At 34.4% G+C, this 23,184-nt stretch overlaps 1 protein-coding gene across 1 annotated transcript in view; it reads right to left on the minus strand.

The window, feature by feature from the left end:
- Cerkl (ceramide kinase like) overlaps window positions 1-23,184 on the minus strand; it is a 112,161-nt gene that overhangs the window by 7,477 nt on the left and 81,500 nt on the right. The window contains exons 5-11 of the mRNA XM_046447387.2: window positions 18,144-18,286; window positions 6,126-6,200; window positions 5,165-5,342; window positions 5,030-5,089; window positions 4,406-4,431; window positions 4,200-4,308; window positions 993-1,089 (exon numbers count right to left, since the gene is read on the minus strand). Of these exons, the coding sequence (XP_046303343.1) occupies window positions 993-1,089; window positions 4,200-4,308; window positions 4,406-4,431; window positions 5,030-5,089; window positions 5,165-5,342; window positions 6,126-6,200; window positions 18,144-18,286 (688 nt within the window). The remainder of the gene's footprint in view (window positions 1-992; window positions 1,090-4,199; window positions 4,309-4,405; window positions 4,432-5,029; window positions 5,090-5,164; window positions 5,343-6,125; window positions 6,201-18,143; window positions 18,287-23,184) is intronic.

The following is a 23,184-nucleotide window of genomic DNA, read 5'->3' on the forward strand; positions in this document are numbered from 1 at the left end:
CTCCTAGACACACATATATTACTTAGGCTTACAATCACTTGTCTTATATCCACTTGTCTCCTTTGTCTTCTTAGAGATTTATATTTAAGGAAAGTGTGATTATGTCTGAATTTCCTAAAATATCCAGTTGGTAATATGTTTATCAAAAAAATATATAGACGAAAACTCACTGCTTGAGGACTTCCTAAGGAAGTTTGAAATTATGAAGGAAGAATGCGAGCTTCTCAGGTTCTCACTAATAAGTGGCAATGGCTTTTGTCTGGAAGCAAGATTCAGCAGCCGGTCATTGGCTGAATCACTACATCATTCCCATCATTTGTTGTTTTTCCACTACATCTAACACTATTTTATACCTTTAGAATATGCAAGGCTATAGACAGAGTTTTACAACCACACCTGTGTACCTCAAGACTCAGACTGGGTCCAAAAATCTGGCAAAAGAATATAACCACTGTCTCTTCAAAGTTAAATCACTTAAGTGGAAATATATATCTCTATGTGTTCTTGTTTTGAATAAAATAATGTCTGCATAAAAGTGGTGTATTATGAAGCATATTTGGAAATCTTTTTTAACCAGTGAACATAGGCAGACCTGCAAATAAATGTCAGAAAAATCCAAAGTGCATAACTTTGGAGAGCCTGCTACCATAAAATCAAAACTGCTGATACAACTTCAGATTTCATTACTTTTCACTCTGAAGAACAGCCTGAGTGTGTGATTATATTCTTAATTTGCTTCACTTTTCAATATAACACAATATTTTCTATTTGGAAAAAAATGTATAACCCATATCTCATAAAAGTCAGTTTATATTAACACTGGTGGATGTTTTTCAAACTCTGGATAAAATGCAGATTGAAGAAAAAAGATTAATGTATTCAGAAGAAAATAAAGCCTTTTTATGAGGCAAGCCTTGGTGTCAACTCTTGAAGCATCTTTTACTCCATGATTAATAGCTTTGCAAATAAGTAACAAAAAGAAGGCACCATACCTGATTTTTTATACTGGCATATCTTTTCAGGTGTCTTATAAATTGTGGTCGAGAAGTGTTTCGTGCAATTATAAGAGCCATACTTCCATTGTTTATTCTGAAATTAAACATTTGCATTTGACATTAAGAAGTTTATTAAGAGACTTCTTCAGAAGCTACTCCATATCATTTTCTTATAACAAATATACTGTTTACTAGAAATATTGGGCAAGATAGCTTAATCATCACCATATTAAATTTACCTAAAACTCTTAAAGTCATATCTTGCTGTGTTATTGTTTAAATGATGGAGTTTTTCAAATTAGTTTTACTAAACCATTTGTTTCCTTCTCAGCAAGCTCTTACATCAGGGCTCTTTAAAAAGCAAACCATCATGCATCCTATTCACATTATGAAGTCACAATTTAAAATCCACTGTCATTATTTAAAAGATATATTATAAAATAGTTAACATGTACAAATGGTATAATACATAGCTCAACATTTTCTAAAATTTAATGTGTGATTTAAATATTTATTTTATGGGCAGAAGGTCTAAGTGACATAGGAAATGAAATAAATCAAAGTGGTCCTGGGTGGAGGAAATGGAGTGAACAACTGTGCCACACATGTTCAGTTAAATGACTGAGCATTTTAATCTTGCCTAACCATTCCATCCAATATGATAGACTGGAGATTCAGAGGTGTGATTTAGTGCCAGAACAGCCATGCACAAATGCATTCGCTTAAGAAAGCAATTTGCAGAATCCATGCAAACGACTTCAAGCCTGATTTCAGTGCAAACATGAAGTTCTCCCAAGAATATGACATAAAAAACAGCTCTTTAAATCTTACGGGAGCTCAGGTTAGAGCTGTAAGGGACCTTAGAGATTATCTTACTGTTTACTCATTTTATGTAGAAGAAAAAGACCACAAGAGTGTAAATGATGTGCTCAAAGACACAGAGAAAAACAAAATCACCTCCAGCCCCAAAGCTCCTAATTGCCAGGGTCCAGTGTCTCTTCTACTTATCATGCCACCTCTTCCCCTTCGGAAACAGCAAAAAAATGTTCAGGGTAGTGTTATTGTACATCTTTGTTTTTCTAATTGTGTCATTTAATAAACATGAGAAGTATTACCTATGTCTGCTTTTCGATATTTACTAGTAATGGAAATATACTCAGTGTGCCTGGCACTGTTCCAAATGTCTCATATATATATCAATGCATTTACTCTTAGAATATGTAGAAGAAAATTAGTTCCTAACACCAATTTGCACCGAGGTTATTTTGCAGTAAATTATATTTTATTGCAAGTGGAAGAAAAGCTGAAAGTAGGATCTCTGATTATTCTGAATCATTCAGAAGCTATATCTCTGATATCTCTGGTCACCTGAGGCCCGGTCTAAAGGCCTTCACAAAAACTGGAATGTTTTCCCTATAAGCCACAGAAGAAATCCATAATTAGTCATCCTTCTTTGAAAAGCTCAGCAATACTGATTAAACTAGGAGAGTCAGCATTGGATTCCCAGGAAAGCTGAACATTGATGGAGTTGCTTTGAAAGAGGTATGAATCAATTGCTCCCCAAATAGCAGGGCTACCTCCCTTGGAAGTCCTTGAGCAAGCAGGGTTACAAAAACACTGTCTCAAGGACTGCGGGATGCAGCTTCTGGGCCAGCTAGCCACATCTTCATGTCTAGCAGAGGAAACTGCCATTTGGGAAGCATACAACTATCTAGGATTTCTGAGGATGTGGAAAGGAAACAACCAGGCTCCATTTCCAAATCACACAAGCTTCAAAACCCTCCTTCCAACTTTCTGCACTAGACATGCTTAATGTGAACCTTGCCATCTGGGTTTTTATTATTAAAGTTGTTAGTTTCTCTTTTCTTCCCCCTCTATCTTTGGATACATGTTTATTACCTTTATAGCAATTACCAAGAAAGAATTTTAAAATCACTCCCTTTTCTCGATGTTAATTTTTCTGGTTAAATATTTTGCAGGGAAGTTAAAACTAATCATTAGTATGTTATAAACTGCCAAAGTACAGAAGTCATCCTTTCATTCCACTTACAGAGAAAATCTAGAGTTGATGTTGTTACAGTTTGGATGTGAAATGTCTCTCAGAGCCTCCTGTGTCAAAGGCTTGATTCTTAACTCAGCAATGTTCAGAGGCTTTTGAGAAGTGACTGGATCACCAGAGCTCTGATTTCATCTATTGGATTAATCTATTGATGGGTTAATAATTGAATGGACTACTGGGAGATGGAGGAAAATATAGTGTGGCTGAGTTAGAGAAAATAGATCTCTGGGAGCACCCCTTGGAAGGGTATGTATTGTTCCCTACCTATCTCTTCTCTCTCTCCTTCCTGGCCACTATGAAGTGAGAAGCTTTTCTCTACTACACACTCTCCACCACAATTCTCTGCCTTACCACAAGCCTACAGGAATGAAGCCAGCCAGCCAGCTGTGGACTGAAATCATAAGCCGAAATAAATCTTATCTTTTAAGTTGACTTTCTTAGGTATTTTGTAACAGCAATGAAAAGCTAACAAAACCTTATTTTACAATAGTCATGACCCTTTTTTCTATACAGGATTGGAATTTGGGAGAGATATTTTCATACTCATAATGGACAATGATTCAAAAAAATCATTATTGCAAGAGCAATAATGTTTATCTATAGATGAAATTTATAAAATGTCTCATAATGTATTTAACTAAAAGTATGTGTAGTGGAATCCTATGCATCATAGTTCACTTTAAGTGGAACTGAAATGTTTCCTTTAAAGTTTCAAATGAAAACACATGTGCTATCCTTTTCATGTTAAGGATATTTCTGTTTGCTTTAAGAATGAAATAGATATTCACAAGAAACATCAGAATGTAATGTTTTCAACAACCAGTAAAAACGTAAATAAGCAAAGGAAATAAGGTAGGCATGAAATAACAAGATGAAGTCAAGAAAACAAAGGAATGTGATTTTAGCCTTAGTGATACTAAAAGGTCAATGATTATCTGGCAAAATTTCTAGTTCAACAGTTTTTCTCAACCTACTCAGAAAATTTTGTTATCTGAAGGATAATAAATCCTTCAGAAACTCTTACGTGCCAAGAGACACTACCTATTAGGCAGTTTCTAGCTAGCCAAAGGTAAACTGGGCATCATGAAAGAAAAAATTGGGTTTATAAAAAGAATATCAAGAACTCAATAAAAATGCTTACTTACCTGGTATTAGGTGCCAAGCCTCTGGGTGCCACTGAACACAGGCAGGGAATTGCCATAATGCTGACATTCAAGAACTGACCCTGGATCATTTGCCATTGATCATTACAGTCTAAAGGCAATGAACGAGACTAGTTACTTTCCTCACCAGAGCACAATGCCAATACAGCCTGGCTCAGGTCACAAGGAGGTGCTGCTCTTGGACTTACCAGAGTTGAGTAATCCCTGTGCCCTCCTGAAAGAAAGAGAACAAAACAGAGACAAAACATGTCACACACACACATGCACATGGTACCTATTAGGTATGAAGAAATTAGAGAACCCATCCTTGTATATATTAAAGATTTTATTAAATAGTAAGTGAAAATATATGAGAAATTTTGTCCTGCCAACCTGATAATGTGTTAATTCATCTAATGGTAGAACAGTATTATAAGAAACAATGATTTTCAATTACTTTCATGAGTAGAGCCCTTCCTCAGTTTGGCTTTGATTAATATTTGTTTTCCACACTAGACTAAAATTCTCATGAGGGCCAAAATTGCAAGTTTTGTTTGGGTTTGGGCTCATGAATATATCCAAAGTGTCTAGCATGCAGTAGGCACTCAAACAGCTGTTGAATGAATAAATAAATGGATTCGATTGGTTGTATGTGTCCTGAAGACAGAAGCCAAACTATATGCTTACTAGAATGTGCAGGAGTCTGTGATTCTATACTCTTGACTCTTAGTATATAAGAAAATAACCTAAGATCACAAGTCTAGTAAATTATTTCAAAATGTTTTATGCTTTAAAGAAGGATACAGATGTTATTACATTGAGCTTTAACTTACATTTTTGGGTCATCCTGAGAGACATTAAGTGGTAAAAATGATATTTCACAATCCTCTGGCCTAAAATAATAAAATTTATTATTAATAGTCATTGACCCCATGAAACAAAATTCTTGGTTTAAGAAAAATACTTACTCAAGTTTTGCTAGTGCCTTTATTACAGCAAAATCTCTCCGTTGGTTAGGAGACATCCATCGATATTTTTCTGCAAGAGCCAAAGTTCTACCACCAAAGCCAAACATGGCTGAAAACCCAAAGCGAAGAAGCTTGCCAGTGGTACTGAAGGAGCAGACATCAACTGGCTGTATGTGCCCTGAATATTGTATTGAATATTAGTCAGTGAATGAAGTACATCTAGTTATCAAAGCAGCAAACATCAAAGACCACAATTATTTATCTATGGGATAGTATCTCAAGGTACTGTACACCACAATGAATATCCTTGCTTTCTCTTCATCTCTCTTTACCTATAACTATTATAGACATCATTTGTAACTTTTCTAAATTCTAAGTGAAAAACCTAAAGCAGTAAATTTTTCAGCTTATTGCTATTTCATATAAAACACAGCTAAGGAAGTGATGTTGAAGTTGATGCACAAAATAAACTTAGATTTAACTGTAGTTTTGCGTTGTATTTTTCTAAAATAAAATGTTCCAAATTGGGATGATTAATAGACTACAGATGTGTTCTGGTTAAAATAATTTTCTTGTAATTTTTTTTTTATTTTAACATAATCCTAGCCCGAGAGTCTTGGTATACTAAAAAAAAAATGTTTATGTTATATACTAAAATAATATCCATAGATTCTTCTGGATCTGATTATAAAATTGTGGTTTTGAACATCATTAGTATTTTTTTTCTATCAAGATTATAGTAAAGCTTCATTTACTACTCTTTACAAAACAATATTTTGAATAAGTAATCCAAATAGTGAAGCCCTGCCTAATTGACTTCTTGGTTTCAGTCAAACATTTCTCTGATCTCAAGAGACAAAGAACTTGCCATTCCTTAGATACAACTGGCAGAAATAAAACAGTGTTTCTTACATAAATAAAAACTTTCTCACAAAACAAACTTCTTTGGAAGAATTCTTACCCATTATAATGTGCAAAGTTGCAGTTACTACGTGAGGGACCCCATGAAGAGAATGTGCCAATATGTTAGTAGATCCTGCCAAAGCAATTTTTAAAACATGCACTATCAGTATGGCATATGTTTTAAATTAACATCTGCTCTTATTTTATATAAATGTCACTATGTAATGTTCAGACTAAAAAGTAATGAAAATTTATAACATCAGAAAAATTAATGGAAACATCAATGAAAGTACTGCTTTCCCCTGACTGCATAAATGTGCATCAAATATGTACTGTGTTATTTGTTGAACTTTTAAACGATTTGAAAATGAGCAAACAGTATACAGTTCCTATTTAGTTTTTTTTTTAATGAATACCCATTTTTCTACCCTCTCCCAAATGCTTGCTACATCAAAGCCCCAACTTTAATGAAGGTGCTTTAGCTTTTAAACCAAAATGAGCACCAACAGCAGAAGGGTTGCTCTGGAGAGTAGTGACAAATGCATAAATATATAATAAAAATCCAAATAATAAATAAAACAAAAATTTAATATTATAAACTTGAATGGGTAGTCTCTAAGTATATTTAATGAGCCTTAGAGATAAGTCCCAAATGGGACTCCTACCTATTATTTGACCAAAAAAAAAAAAAAAAAAAGATAGTGTCCTATATGAAGGAAGTATTTAGTTTTGGATTATTTTTTAAGGTACAAAAATCTATATCTTAGACAATAAGAAATCAATTTCTCATTGTCAGAGTTACTAGGATAATTTAAGACTCACAAGGATTTTCCCCCCACCAGCCCATAGAAAAAAAGAATTCCCCAAATTAGGCCCCTATAACATCTATGTGGGACTGAAATCAGGTACAAAGGCCTATCTCAGAAGGAGGAATACTAGCTAGCCTTGCTCATTTCCAAGAGGCTCAAAAGGGGTTAAAAGTACTAAAAATAGTGAATTAAGCTACAGATTTTTCTTGCATTAAATAACACAGAAAATAAGTCTAATAATAGCTGAGAGTTTCAAAACCACTGGTATGGTGTGCTAATTACTAATTACAAAACTAGTAATTAGCCTGCTCCTGTGTTGGGTTATTGGATGCTTCCCTGTGCAGTCAGACAGGATCCTACTTGTGCCACTTGAAACTATATTCTTGAATTCTCAGTTGGAGAAACTGAGGCATCTCAGCCATTATCCATCAAGATTTCATTACTATTAATTACTAGGTTTCTATCTAAGCATTAATCATTAATAACCATATTTCAATTACTAATAACAAATATACATAATTAAGACAGACCTCTAGTAATAATTTAAAGAAAAATTTGTCCTAACCAGTTCTTAGATTGGTTCCAAATGATTCACCAAAAGGCAAGCTAGGGTCTGTCTAATCCTTATTATCAAAGTATAGCCCACAGAGAAATGACAACACCCACGTGCTTATTAAAACATTGGTGCCCATCAGAAACAATACAAGGATGCCCACTTGAACCCCTTCTATTCAAAATAATACTGGAAGTTCTAGCGAGAGCAGTTATTTTTAAGAGAAAGAAATTACAAACTGGAAAGGAAGAAGTTAAATTGTCACTGTTGCTAGGAACATGATCTTATACATAGAAAACACTAAAGACTTCACCAAAAATCTAAGAAGTAATGAACAAATTTGGTAAAATTTCAGGATACAAAAATCAACATACAAAAATCAGTAGTGTTTCTATATGCACTTACAACAAACTACGTGAAAAGAAATAAATAATCCCATTTACAATATCTGCCCTCCGAAAGTACTTAGAAATAAATTTAACCAAGGGAGTGAAAAAACTTTACACTGAAAACTACAAAACACTGATGAAAGAAACTAGAGATGGGACAAATAGATAGATACCTCATGTTCATGAACTGGGAGAATGAATATTGCTGAGATGTCCATACTACCCAAAGCGATTTGTAGATTCAATGTAATCCCTATTGAAATTCTAATGGATTTTTTTTTTTTGAGATAGGAAAAATATCTTAAAATTCATATGGAACCACAAAAGACACAAAGTAGCCAAAGTAATATAATGCACCATGAAGACCCATATTTATTATCGTAAACCTTTGGGGGTTTGGATCCATGTTTTCAAACTTTTTCAGAAGCTTATTGAGGTCTGCAAATACTTCCCCCTTTGCTGTGAATTTTCATAGAGGTGGTTCTTTTCGTCTCCTGCAATTTCTTATCTCCTACCTCTCTTTTCAGCTGCATATTCACTAAGTAATAGGAATTTTTCAGCTCCATTATAATAGTAGGGAACTACCATCATATATTTATAAATATAATGCATGTAATCATGTATATAAAGCATGGTATATATAGCACACTGACTACATACAAGGAAGTAAAAATAAGTCAAAGAAAAAAGAAGATTTAAAATGGCTTTAAAATGGGCAAAGATTTAGAATAGTCATTTCTCCACAGAAGACATACAAATAGCCAAAAAGTATATGAAAAACAAGGTTAAGTATCACTAACCAGAAATGAAATTTAAACCACAATGAGATATCACCTCACACCCATCAGGATGGCTGTTATAAAAAGAAAACAAATGTCCAGGACATAAAGAAATTTGAATCTTGTGTACTTTTATTGGAAATGCAAAATGGTATAGTTGCTATGGAGAATATTATGGAGGTTCCTCAAAAAACAGAAAATAGAACTACCATGTGAATCAGCAATCCCACTACTGGATATTTCATTTCATCAGTATGTCAAAGAGATACTGTTCATTGCAGCATTGTTCACAATAGCCAACATATGGGGTCAACCTAAGTGTCCATCAATAAAAAAAAATGGATAAAGAAAGTGGTATAAACATTGCAATGGAATATTATGCAGGCTTTAAAAAGAATAAAATCCTGGACTGAGCGCTCATCTAGCACGTGCGAGGTACTGGGTTTGATCCTCAGCACCGCATAAAAATAAATAAATAAATGTCCAACTACAACTAAAAATAACATTTAAGACCCAGAGAGAGGCCTGCCCCAGCACCTGCATGGGGAGGCACCCTGCCCTGTGTTGGGGTTCCTGATTCACCAAAGTGTGGCTCCACTGCCCAACATCAGGGTACATATAGGCTTGAGGCTGTCGCTGCCATGAAACTAGAATATTGCTGCTTCTATCAAGGGACAACAATAAGGATCTGGTAAGACGTCACCAAGGTCCCTGAGGGTCTGGCTGCAGCAGAGGTATCTTTACTAGGGGTGCTAACAGTTATCCTGTTGCACGGAGTCTTGCGTGGGGTTGCCTCTCTCTTATTTCTCCTACTAACAACCAACTTCTCATGATTACTCTCTCACTAGTCATATAATCTAATTTTCTATAGTCTCACATCCTACCTCATAAACATCTCAGCCAAACCCTCAAAACCCCCTTCTACCATTAGAAACTGCAAACCATTACACAGACCTATTGACTGTATGGTAGAAGACACCTGAACTCATCATTTCTGATTATAGTGATAAAACTGTAAGTGTAAAAATAGAAGCTAACTGATCTATGGCTGCAAATTGGGTACATTGGATGCTATAATACTGATCTCCCACTTAAAGGTGAAGTATTGGTAACCTGTAGGAACACTATAAGACAATAGGGCAGAAGCTGTCATATCTTGGATCTACACTGCAACAGAGAAAGACACATAGACATCATGAAAAACAAATGAGAAAAGTGCCCCAAACAAACCAAGATACTTCAGCAATAGAATCCATAGATAGAGAAGGAGTTCAGAATATACATAACTCAAAAGATTTGGGAATTAAAGAACCACCTAAAAGAGCAGATACAGGCAAAAATTGATCACTCCAACAAAGAGATAAGAGAGCAAATATAGGTAGCAAGAGGTAACTTCAAGAAAGAGATAGAGATTCTTAAAAAAAGAAAAAAAACACAGAAATCATTGAAGTGAAAGAAACAATAGGGAAACCATGAAGAGAATATCCAAGAATTATGGGATACCATCAAAAAACCAAATTTAAAATTTATTGGGATAGTGGAAGGTTCAGAGATTCAAACCAACGGAATGCACAATTTCTTCAATGAAATAATACCAGAAAATTTCCCAAGCATGAAGAATGAATTGGAAAATCAAATGCAAGAGGCCTATAGAGCACCAAATGTACAAAATTACAACAGATCTACTCCAAGACACATTATAATGAAATGCCTAGCATACAGAATTAGGATAGAATTTTGAAGACCGCAAGAGAAAAAAAAAAATCTGCTGAGATCCTAATTCGTCTTCCCATATGAGGGAATTCGTCTTCCCTTATATGGGAAGATGAATTCGGATCTCAGCAAATTTTTTAACTCAGAACCTCAAAGCCAGGAGATCCTAGAACAACATATACCAAACTCTAAAAGATAATGGGTGGCAACCAAGAATGTTATATCCAGCAAAATTAAGCTTCAGATTTGATGATGAAATTAAAACCTTCCATGATAAACATAGCTAAAAGAGTGTACTGCAAGAAATCCTGCACTACAGAACATTCCATGAGAAGGAAATGAAAAATAATAATGAAAATCTACAAAAGGGAAGAACTACAATAAATGAAAAGTCAACCAAAGGAGAAACCAAGTCAAGTTAAATACCAAAAATAAACAAAAATGACCAGAAATATAAATCATGTCCCAATAATAACCCTGAATGTTAATGGCCTAAACTCACCAATCAAAAGATATAGACTGGTAGATTTGATTTTAAAAAAACAACAACAAAATGCTGCCTTCAAGAGACTCATCTCATAGGAAAAGACATAAACAGACTAAAGGTAAAAGGTTGAGATAAAATATACCATTCACATGGTCTGTGTAAATAAGCAGGGGTTTCCATCCTCATATCAAATAAAGTAGACTTCAAGCCAAAGTTACTCAAAAGAGATCAAGATGGATATTTATACTGCTTAAGGGAACCATACATCAACAAGACATAACAGTTATAAATATATATGCCGCAAATAATGGAGCATCTACGTTCATCAATCAAACTCAAGTTCAAGAGTCAAATAGACCACAATACAATGATTCAGGGTGACTTTAACACACCTCTTTCACCACTGGACAGATCTTCCAAACAAAAGCTAAACAAAGAAACTACAGAACTAAAGAATACAATCAATAACTTGTATATAAATATATAATAATAGTATATAAGATATATTATCCATCAACAAGCAAATACACTTTCTTCTCAGCAGCACATGGATCCTTCTCTATATATTATGCCACAAACAACTCATAGTAAATACAAAAAAAGTAGAGATACTACCCTGCATTCTATCAGATCACAATGAAATGAAATTAGAAATCAATGATAAAATAAAAAATAAAAGTTACTCCAACACCTGGAGACAAAATAATATGCTACTGCATGAACAATGGGTTACAGAAGACATCAAGGAAGAGATTAAAAAATTTTTAGAGGTAAATGAAGACACTGATACAACACATCAAAATCTCTGAGACACTATGAAGGCAGTTCTAAGAGGAAAGTTCATTGCATGGAGTTCATTCCTTCAAAGAAGAAAAAGACAACAAATAAATGACCTAACATTACATTTCAAAGCCCTAGAAAAAGAAGAACAAATCAACACCAAAAGCATTAGAAGACAGGAAATAATTAAAATCAGAGCTGAAATCAATGAAATTGAAGCAAAAATTGAAAAATTGACAAAACAAAAAAGTTGGTTCTTTGAAAAAAATAAATAAAATTGATAAACCATTAGCCTTGCTAACAAAGAGAAGGAGAAAGAAAACTCAAATTAAAAACATCTGTGATAAAAAAGGAACTATCACAACGGACACTACAGAAATACAGAAGATAATTAGAAATTATTTTGAAAACTTGTACTTCAATAAAATAGAATATATTGAAGGCATTGACCAGTTTCTGTAGGCATTTGATATGCTCAAACTAAATCAGGATGATATACACAATTTAAACAGGTCAATTTCAAGCAAGGAAATAGAGGATGCCATCAGAAGCCTACCAACCAAGAAAAGCCCAGGACTGGATGGATGCACAACTGAGTTCTACAAGACCTTGAGAGAAGAACTAACATCAATACTACTCAAAAGTATTTCATGAAATAGAAAAAGAAGGAACACTTCCAAACACATTCTATGAGGCCAATATCACCCTGATTCCAAAACCAGACAAAGACACATCAAAAACAAAACAAAACAAAACAAAAAACTTCAGACCAATATCTCTAATAAACACAGATGCAAAAATTCTCAATAAAATTCTAGCAAATCAAATACAAAAACATATCAAAAAGATAGTGCACCGCGATCAAGTAGGGTTCATCCCAGGGATTCAAGGTTGGTTCAACATATAGAAATCAATAAATGTAATTCATCACATCAATAGACTAAAAGATAAAAGTCATATCATCTCAATAGATAGAGAGAGTATTTGACAAAATACAGCACTGCTTCATGTTCAAAACACTAGAAAAACTAGGGATATCAGGAACATATCTCAACATTGTAAAAGTTATCTATGCTAAGCCCAAGGCCAACATCATTCTAAATGGAGAAAAATTGAAAGCATTCCCTCTAAAAACTGGAACAAGACAGGGATGCCCTCTTTCATGGCTTCTATTTAACATAGTTTTGAAATTCTAGCCAGATCAATTAGACAGACAAAAGAAATTAAAGGGATATGGATAGGAAAAGAAGAACTCAAATTATTACTAGTTGCCAATGATATGATTCTGTACCTAAAAGACTCAAAAAGTTCTGCCAGAAAACTTCTAGACACTTCTCAGAAGAGGATATACAATCAATTAACAAACATATGAAAAAATGTTCAACATCTCTAGCAATTAGAGAAATGCAAAATCAAAACTACTCTAAGATATTATCTCACTTTAGTTAGAATGGCAGCCACCAAGAATACAAACAATAATAAGTATTTGTGAGGATCTGGGGGGAAAGGCACACTCATACGTTGCTGGTGGGACTACAAATGATGCAGCCAATCTGGAAAGCAGTATGGAGATTCCTTGGAAAACTTGGAATAGAACCACCATTGACCCACCTATCTCACTCCTCAGTTTACATTCCTCGGTTTACACAAAGGACTTAAAAATAGCATACTACAGGGACACAGCCACCTCAATGTTTACAAGCAGCACAATTCACAGTAGCTAAATTGTGGAACCAACCCAGATACCCTTCAGTAGATGAATGGATAGGGAAACTTTGATATATATACACAATGAAATATTACTCAGCATTAAAAGAGAATAAAATCATGGCATTTTCAGGTAAATGGATGGAGTGGGAGAACATAATGCTAAGTGATGTAAGCCAATCCCAAAAAACCAAAGGCTGAATGTTTTCTTTGATATGAGGATGCTGACTCATAATGGCAATGGTGAGGAGCATGGGAGAAATGGAGGAACTTTATATAGAGCAAAGGGGAGGGAAGGGATATGGGAGTAGGATAAAGGGTGGAATGAGTTAGACATCATTACTCCAAGTACATGTATGAAGACATGAATGGTGTGAAAATACTTTGTATATAACCAGTGACTTGAAAAAATGTACTCTATATGTGTAATATGAAATGAATTGCATTCTGCCATCATGTAATAACAAATTAGAATAAATAATTTAATAAAAAATAATTTAAAAAAAGAAGGAAATTACATATTTTGTGACAACATAGTTAAACTTGGAAGATGATGTTCTAGTGAAATAAGAGCCACAGAGAGACAAATGCTGCCTGATCTCACTTATATGTGGGATCTTGAAACAAAAAAATAAACTAAAAAAAAATAAAGAACTCACAGAAGCACAGAGTTCACAGTACCAAGGCCTGGAGGAAGGGAAGCTCAAAGACATATTTGTCAGATGAGGAAAAATTTAAGTTAGGAAGATTAAGTGCAAGAGGTCTATTGTACAAAATGGTGACTATAGTTAAGAATGTGTTACATACTGGAAAATTGCTGGGTGTAGAGTTGAAGTGTTTTCCCAAAATAAGTGAGGTAATGCATATGTTAATTGTCTCAATTTAGCCATTCTACTATGAATACACATTGCAAAATATCATGCTGTACTTGTTAAATATATACAATTTTATGTCAATTTAAAAGTAGATGAAGATAAGTAGTTTGAGACAGTTATTAATGGAAACAAATTAATTTAAAAAAATATTGACCCTTGGGCCGCACTCCAGGCATACTGAATCAGAGACAGAAGATTTTAAGATCCTCAGGTGATTTGTGTGCATAGTGTCTTGAGGTATGGATAGAACGTGTGGTCTATGTGCAGTATTAAGATTACCTGGGAGCTTGTTAAAAATGCAAATTCCTGTTTCACCTCCAAGGCATGTAGCATGGGTGTTCATGTGTGCCTACACTCTTCAAGTGACTTATACACACTCCAGGTTTGAGAATAAGTGGTTAGAAACCCGTTACTCTATGGATTTTAATCTAGGCCTTTCCAATGACTTTTGACCTTCTACAGCTTGCCTTTTGGTCATCTAATTGCTAATTCATCTGGAATGAAAAAGAAAAATAAAGAAGAAACTAATCAATCTTTTCTTCCCAATCAGATTTATGGTATAGAATTTGGAGGAAGCCATGTAATTAGAAATATTTAGGATTATCGATGGATTATAGTACTCCACTTAATACATTTCCTCCATTGCCACGGTTGATTAGGAGTAAACCATAAAAGCATTCCTCTAGAAAAGCCATTTAAAAACAATGAAATGTTGTCATGTGCAATAGAGAATGACACATATCATGACTCAAGAAAATACTATTTATTCCCTGTGAGTTTGAAGAATGCTGAGTTTGCCCAAGCACAAATCATTTCAGAATGCTAGAGATGGATTTTATTTTTGTGTCCTCTCAGACTTTGCAACATTGCAACTTCTTCCTAATTCTGTAGAATTTAGCAGATACTAGGCATGACCAGAAATCAGAAAATTATTTAGGTCACCTACTCATTAGTGCATACCTTGATCTTTGAATGGGGTGTTTTTTAACATTCTGAAGGAAAAAAAAAAGTTCACGAGAAAGTAAATGTAAAACTCCAAAATTATAGAGGCTTTTAGATTTTTGTTTGAAAAACCTGAAAGATCACATTTTGTTTCAGAAAATTGTACTCTATTTGAAAAGATGTCTACATGCAAAAGAACATGCTGCTCACATAAATAACAATGGTGTAATTTTAACATTCTCACAAAAGCTATAAATGTTCTACCTTAAGGTAAACATTTTAATTAGCCTAAAGAGTTATTTTTCTTAACACTACCAGCAACTTTGCCCACCGTCCCTCTCCCCAGACCTGCTAAAATGTGCCAAATACAAAGTGTAAGGACAGAAGTAGCAGTTCATGTAAAGCAAGATAGATGTTTACCAGGCAGACACTACAGAGGTTTGGGGGAAAAAAAAAAAAAGGAAAAGAAAAGAGAAAAAAAAATTGTCCTTGGAAGTGCAAGCACTTCTGCAGAACAATTAACTTAATTAACCAGACATCATGAATATTCATAAGGCTGTTAATGTCTCCCACATCCAAACAGATAAATGTGATGTAATGACTTCCTAGTCAAGCATATCTAAAATTCTCATGAAAACAGCACCTACACTTTGGTTCTTTGCCTGAAATATCATAGAAATTAACAGTCCCTCGGCAATATTTTATTCTCCTCAAATTAATTGGAAAGCATGAATTTATTTATGCAAACTCTATAGGAATATATGGTTCACAGCCATCAGTATGTGGATTGAGCCTTGTTTTACAACAACTGGATTGCTTTTTTATTTTTATGTCCTCTCAGGCTTTTTCCTCTATCCACCCCCCTCCCCAGTTTTAATCGGAATCTCTCTGTATAGTTCCTTAGCACCAGTTCCCATAGCAACAAACACCATTCCTAATGGCCAGCAGTTCAAATACAGGCTTCCCCACATCTGATCCATTTGAGTCTGACCATAATTCAGCGGCTTAGTCTGTTGGCTCAGTGGAGTAATTTACTAAACACTCTCCCTCTGGGTGTCTCTCTCCAGGAGGCAAATGGCTTCAAAGGCAGACTGTCTCCTCATGTTCAGCTTGGAAACTTCCTGCCTAGCTCTTGTTTCCATTCTCTATCAAAAGCCCTGACTAGGCATAGCGTCCTCATATTAAATACAGCCCACACATGACTTTCTCCTCCTATTAGATGGAATTAGTAAGCTGGAACTCCTATCCAACAACCAGAATTTTGGCAGCATGCTGTCATCTTTTAAACAAAAAGCATTACAATGGTGTTTCCACAGATACCCACTGAATACAGTTTATTTTTGAAATTAGAAATTTGCTTTAAAATATAAAAATGTAATGCTATTTCTTTATTAAATCATAGTTGCATATTAAAAACATAAGCATAGCTAGCGTAGCTAAGTGCCCACTTTATGCCAAATGCATACTTCTTGGGACACCCTTTTCCACTTTTGATGCATGGCAGCTCATGACCTCAGGAATTTAGGCTCTAATGAAGAAAAACAGTGACTTACTAAACACATCCATTTTTCATGGAGGGACATGTTGGAAGGGTTACACTAACTGCATTCAGAACTACAAAAATGATAACAACAACAAAAGACATTTAAAAAATCCCCAAATAATTCATCTTTTTCCTCCTTTGAATTGAGGTTATTTGTTATCTTCCACTTATGGACCATTATAGATTTTTCTACTTTTTCTAACTTACAATTATATCATAATTTATCCTAATAATCTCCATTTTTACATTCTTGTTTTTATGATTTTATACTCTCAAAAGACATTTGGCCATCTTTGGTCCTTGGTCAATTTAGCAGCAATATTAAATATTCTAAAAGTCATGGCTATCAATAGAATAAATTTTCTTCTAACCATGTGCATTATTTTCAGAATGAAAAATTTTTCCTCCTTTTAAAAACAGGGCATGATGTTTTAAGAATGAAAAAAAAATCAATTTCCTTCATTGTTGTTTATTTAAATAATAATTTAGGGTGAAGCTTGCAGAAAGTGTTTTCTTTTCTGGACCAGGGTTTGGCTCTAGCAGTTCTCCCTGGCTTCCACCTCCTCATGCCCACTTCCAGTAATGATTCCAAGTCTTGCTACAAAATGAATTCTCCTAGAACAAACTCCATCAGGTTGCTCCCTTGATCTGGAGCAACCCATTGTTCCCTACTGCTTCTTAAATACAATTCAGACCCTGTGGCTTCAGTCTGGCCCATTTTGACACTATTATCTCCCATCCAATGGCCTGTTTTCCATTTCATAAGCACTTCTGGGTTTTGCTGTTATTATTTTTTGTAGCTAAAAAAATAAATAGCTTACTGATCTTTTTAGGCCAGAGAGCCTACCCACTTTAAGGCCTGATTCAATTGCTATTTGCTCTAGAAAGTCATCTTTATATTCATTCACTTGAGAAACTATCCTGCACTGTGTTATATTCTCTTCCAGGCATTGGAAATATGGTAGTGGATGGAAAGATAACCAGTCTGGCCTTGATGGAGCTCACCCTCTAGGGCTTGGATCCTCGTTCTAGTTGGAAGGAATCTTTGGATATTCAAGGTTTTCTGATTAGTTCAATTGCACGAGTTCCACATATTACCTTGTATGAAATTTAAAACTATTTGACTGATGGGTGTCCCATTTTGAAACTTCCTATCTAGTACTACGTAACCATTAGACTTGTCTATGGAAGGCAGAATATATTAATTTCATCTATTGATTGTTTAAACTATGTTTTTAACCCATAGTACATGCCATCTTATTTAGTACTACAACAAATCTGTAATGAAGTAAATATTATGAGTTATCCCCACTTTATAGATAGAAAAACTAGGCTCAAAGAGATTGCATTGTTCAAAGACTCACATTTGCTCGTGGAGATGCCAGAAGTCAATCTTGGGTCTTTCAGACTCAAGGTTTATACATACTGACTAGGTTAGGAAGTAGGAAAGGGAATGATGGAGGAGAGTCAATTTAACATATACATGGCCACCCACTTGCCTGCTGGTATTAAGCCGAGTGGAAGCTGTGCTCTGACAGGAGTTAGGATTTGGTCTGTTTCTATCCCAGCACTCTTCTGGGCTCTGAGAAGCAAAGCATGGACTACTTCACTAGCAGATCCATCCCCACCAACACATACAACACTAGAAAAAAGAAATTAATCAAAAACAAGAATTTCAAAATAATTGGTAATTACTCACAAAATCTAGACTTCTGAATATTTTACTAATCTTACATAGTCATATGCAAGACTCATACTCACCTTCTATTTGTAGTATAATCAATGGCTAAGAAGACACAAGCACTGAAAAGGTAAAGTTACTCTAAGTAGAAAACCTGGATAGTCCCCACAGACAAAATATTTTTATGTGCATTGAGGCATTAAAACTTTTGAACATGTTAATTCACATCTTTCAAAAGCATACAATTCTCATTCTGTTTGTTAATAATACTGTCACCTACAATTCCTTTCACACCAACCAAAGTCATAAAATTCAGCTAATTCTCAATAAAACTCTGAAATGACAGCAATAAAAAAAATCATGTAAAATATGAAGCTTTCATTGAAGGAACTGCTAATTATCACTAGTACATGAATATACTAATTGCAAACCTGACCTGGTTTTCATTGACATTCCTGCTATATGCACTTCTAAATGTACTGTCACTACCCTTTGATTATAGATAGTACTGCTGATTTTTATTTATTTATTTATTTATTTATTTTGAAGTCTTATGGTAAGTAGATTTGGGGAGAGAAAGATACACAAAACTGATATCTGATTTTTTTTCATAGTACTTCTATTTAAAAGATGCAAAATAATCTTCACTATCAAAATGTTATCAATTTACCCAAAAGGAGGAAGATTTCTCATTATGGAAAGTAGGTGTCAAAACTTAAGGTCTTCAAGGGCCAGTAAGAAAACGTGATCATTCTGAAGAGGTGGCAGCTTTTCTACTACAGTCCCTTCATATCATGTGGGAGGCTGAGCAAAAGCAGATAGGATTTTTCTAGAAAAACCAAAGATTCTGATTTTAGGGTAAGTCTCCTAATTTATAAATACCAGCAACTAGCCTTTGTTACATTTTTAAAAACCAAGTGCCAAACAAAACAGCCTATGGGGTATAATCAGAGAGAGGTTCTTAAAGATACTGAAAGCATCATTTCCTTCTACCTTCCAGTCCCCTCTCCTAATTGAGGTCAACACCCACAAGGGCTAGGCAATCCCGGTCCACTGTGGTTATAAGAAAGATTCAGCTCTTCTTTCTTTTTTTTTTTTCTTCATGGCATTGTCCTTACTGTTTTATGTTTGAATGAATTCCAGGTTTTTACAATGTGTTGACTGATTCAGAGAAAGGGGATACTATCTGTTATGACTTAAATGTGAGATGCCTCCCAAAAGCTCCTGTGAGAGACAATGAAAGAAGGTTCAAAGGTTAAACAATTAGATAAAGTGAGTTATAATGAAATCAGTAGATTAATACCCTGATAGGAATTAACTGGGTGGTAACTCAAGGCAGGTAGGGTATGGCTGGAGGAGGTAGTTTATGGAAGTCATGCCTTTGGGATATATATTTTATCCTTGATGAACTGAGCACTCTGCTTGTCATTGTTACCATATCCTGAGCTGCTTTCCTCCTCCACACTCTTCCACCGTGATATTCTGCTTCACCTTGGGCCCAGAAAAATAGAGTTGGTCAATCTTGGACTGAGACCTCTGAAACTGTGAGCACCCATAAACTTTTCCTCCTTTAAAATTGTTCTTTTGGGGACTTATGTTCACAGCAACAAAAAAAAGCTGACTAAAATAATTACCTACTAGGGACAAACTATATGTCAGATATGCTTATCCTTTACTATTAAATCCTCATAATTCTGTGCATTAGCCATTGACTCCATCTTTATAAATGTAGAAACCAAAGTGTGGTTTGAATATTTCCCATTGATTTTAAAAATCTCCATTAGATTTCCAAACATTTTATGAATTTAGTATAGTCCATATGATCCATACCAGTATACATGCTGATATTTATGTGTGATCTAAAAGGACAACATAAAGTCATCCAAAAAGCATTTAATTTTGCACTAAAGAACTTGACTCCTATGTACACAGGATGGCAATACTCAACTCCTGGAATCTTGCATACAGTTATACCATTGGGCATCTGTTAACTCATTGCTGGAGTTAGCAGAGATGGCCTTTCCATAATATGCTCTCCTACAAAAATCTTTGAAATTTTGTCATAACATGCACTGTTAAATATTTTGAAACTAATAGTGAATCATCACTATATAAAATTAGGCACTGTTCTCAGCACTCTCCATGTGTTACCTCATTTAACTTGAGCCATAGATGTATACAAGAAATGCTATGGCCTCCAATTACAGATTAGGAAACTAAGCATAGAAAGATTAAGTACTTTTTCCATGGTCATATCACTAGTAAGTGGTAGAACAGGGATTTGAAACAAGAAAATTTGCCCTTAAAGACAGCACTATTATTCACTATATTCTTTTCTACATAGAAAAAACAATGAAAGCAGCCTCAGGAGAATTTTTGTTACTCTGAAAATTAGTTTGAAAACCCATAAAACCAGATCAAAATTGAATGACTCAGGAAGATATATATTTATTTATGTCAACCACTACTAGAACATTAAGGTTATGTTCAGGTATAGTTCTTCAACCTAAGGGATAGACTTAATTAAGGCTTAATACAAAAATATCACAAGAGGTTGCATACCCTAAGGGAAAAAAATATTCAACTTTCTATATAAATTTAATTTAATCACACTTAAAAGTTACTCTAAAACATAAACCCTATAGTAATTATTCCTTTCCATATGGAATATCTTCTTGTTTTTAGAATAAGTAAACTCCTTATTGCCATGGTTCCATGTGGAATGATTTAGTCTAGAAAAGTAAAATTGAAGGTTAATATTTTATTTCCCTTTTGAAATGGTGACAAGGAAAAAATTTCAATAGCAGTTTATAAATTGATCTATCAACTGACATCTTTGAAATGTTGAGTATAGTATTGATTTTTGATTCAATGTTTTTCATTTTTCTGAAAGATGTATTTCTACTTAAGTAGTACAGATATCATGGTTGATCTGATAAAATGTAAACATTAGCCAAATAAAATCTAGATTATGTGGGTCTAGTTAATAGTAGAAGGAACCAAAGAAAAAACTAATTCAACAAACTCAATACACTGAAACAAATAGTAAATGCTTAGTAAATTTATAATTGTCCATGGTTGTAAAATCTACAGATTGGTTTAAGTATATTCGCATTTGTAAATGTAACTGTTAGTGCTCCAAGTATGTGCAGTTGATATTACTTCCTCTTCATGACCAACAAACACGGGCAATATGGAATATGAAGTTCCTCCAAGTTTTAGCAGTGGATCTAAGTGTTTGCTAGAACACACCAAAGTGGGCACTAGCTGTCACGCATGCTGATGTGCTGTTTCTGTGGGCTTTAGAAACATGTCACAATTTCATAGAAATATATATATAACTCATTAAAAGTACCCTAAAATCTTGGGAAATAAATAGCATTTCTTAAACATTATTCATTAAATCATTTTTCTTTTTTTTTCCTTTTATGAAGGAATTTTTTTTAATTTTTATTGTTGGTTGTTCAAAACATTACATAGTTCTTGACATAACATATTTCACACATTTGATTCAAGTGGGTTATGAACTCCCATTTTTACCCCATATACAGATTGCAGAATCACATCGGTTACACATCCACTGTTTTACATATTGCCATACTAGTGTCTGTTGTATTCTGCGGCCTTTCCTATCCTCTACTATCCCCCCTCCCCTCCCCTCCCCTCCCATCTTCTCTCTCTACCCCATCTACTGTAATTCATTTCTCCCCCTTGTTTTTTTCCCTTTCCCCTCACTTCCTCTTGTATGTAATTTTGTATAACAATGAGGGTCTCCTTCCATTTCCATGCAATTTCCCTTTGAGGATAATATCCATTGAATTTTTCTTGGCTCTCTCTAGCCTGTCTAGAAGCCATTTATTGACTTCCTAATCACTTCGTATCAATAGCTCCACTAGAGTAAGGAAGAGATGCTTCAGGGCAAATTTCTTAAGATAATGTGAGTTGATCTCCTATCAAAATGAAATAGCATCGTGGGTTACCTTATCCCATCCTTAAACTAAATTGTTTGAAAAGTGCTTTTATGACCACTCTTAGAACACAGTCAAGGACAGGGAACTCGCCGATGCAGAACACTCAGTTTCAGAAAATTCTACTTGCTAGAGACTAATCCTTTTGAAGTGCATAGTGAATAAAATTATGTTTTTATTCTTCTCCCCATATACCTCTCTACATATTTCTAAGTATGGGGACTTAAAAATTACCATTTTATTAAGATAATTATCCCGATCACCAGCTCCTACTGGAAAAACTAAACCCATGAAAACAAATGAACTATTTGAAGCATTTAGGAACATAGATTTCCAGTAAAAAATTATAAGTCCAAAGTGTATTTGCATATTATAGGGTTTGGAAATAGTTAAATCACCAAACTCATTTCATTTATTGGTCAGGTCACACACCTTTGGCTGAAGAATATACAAGTAATAACTAAGGATCTAAGTATCTCTTAGCACCACAATTCAAAACTGCATGGGAAATAAAGAATTGAATATGTTCATGTAAAGAGAAAAATATTCCTAAACCACATTTGAGCAATAGTTTTTCTTCAGATTCAGCAAAGTTCTTCTTAATCCTTGCCATACCAATAGAACACATTTATAGATACCACATTGGACAGAATATTCCATGTCACTCGTGGACAGCTCCAGGGTTAGTATCTGTGATACCTGTTACTCTTATCATTCACATATTCAAGTTTTAAAGTAAAGACTCTTTTTGTAATGCAGCTACCCTCATGTATTCCTGGCTCAGGACTATGCAGCATATTGAGGGAGATGGTGGGCATGATTCTCCCAATTACTTTCCTTTAAACTGTTTTAAGAAACAGTTTAAAGATAATTAGCTTAAATAGCTTTTAA

The sequence above is a fragment of the Marmota monax genome, unplaced genomic scaffold, assembly GCF_021218885.2.
Source record: "Marmota monax isolate L192 unplaced genomic scaffold, Marmota_monax_Labrador192_F-V1.1 WCK01_AAM20220418_F8-fsc00007, whole genome shotgun sequence".
Taxonomy (NCBI): Eukaryota; Metazoa; Chordata; class Mammalia; order Rodentia; family Sciuridae; genus Marmota; species Marmota monax.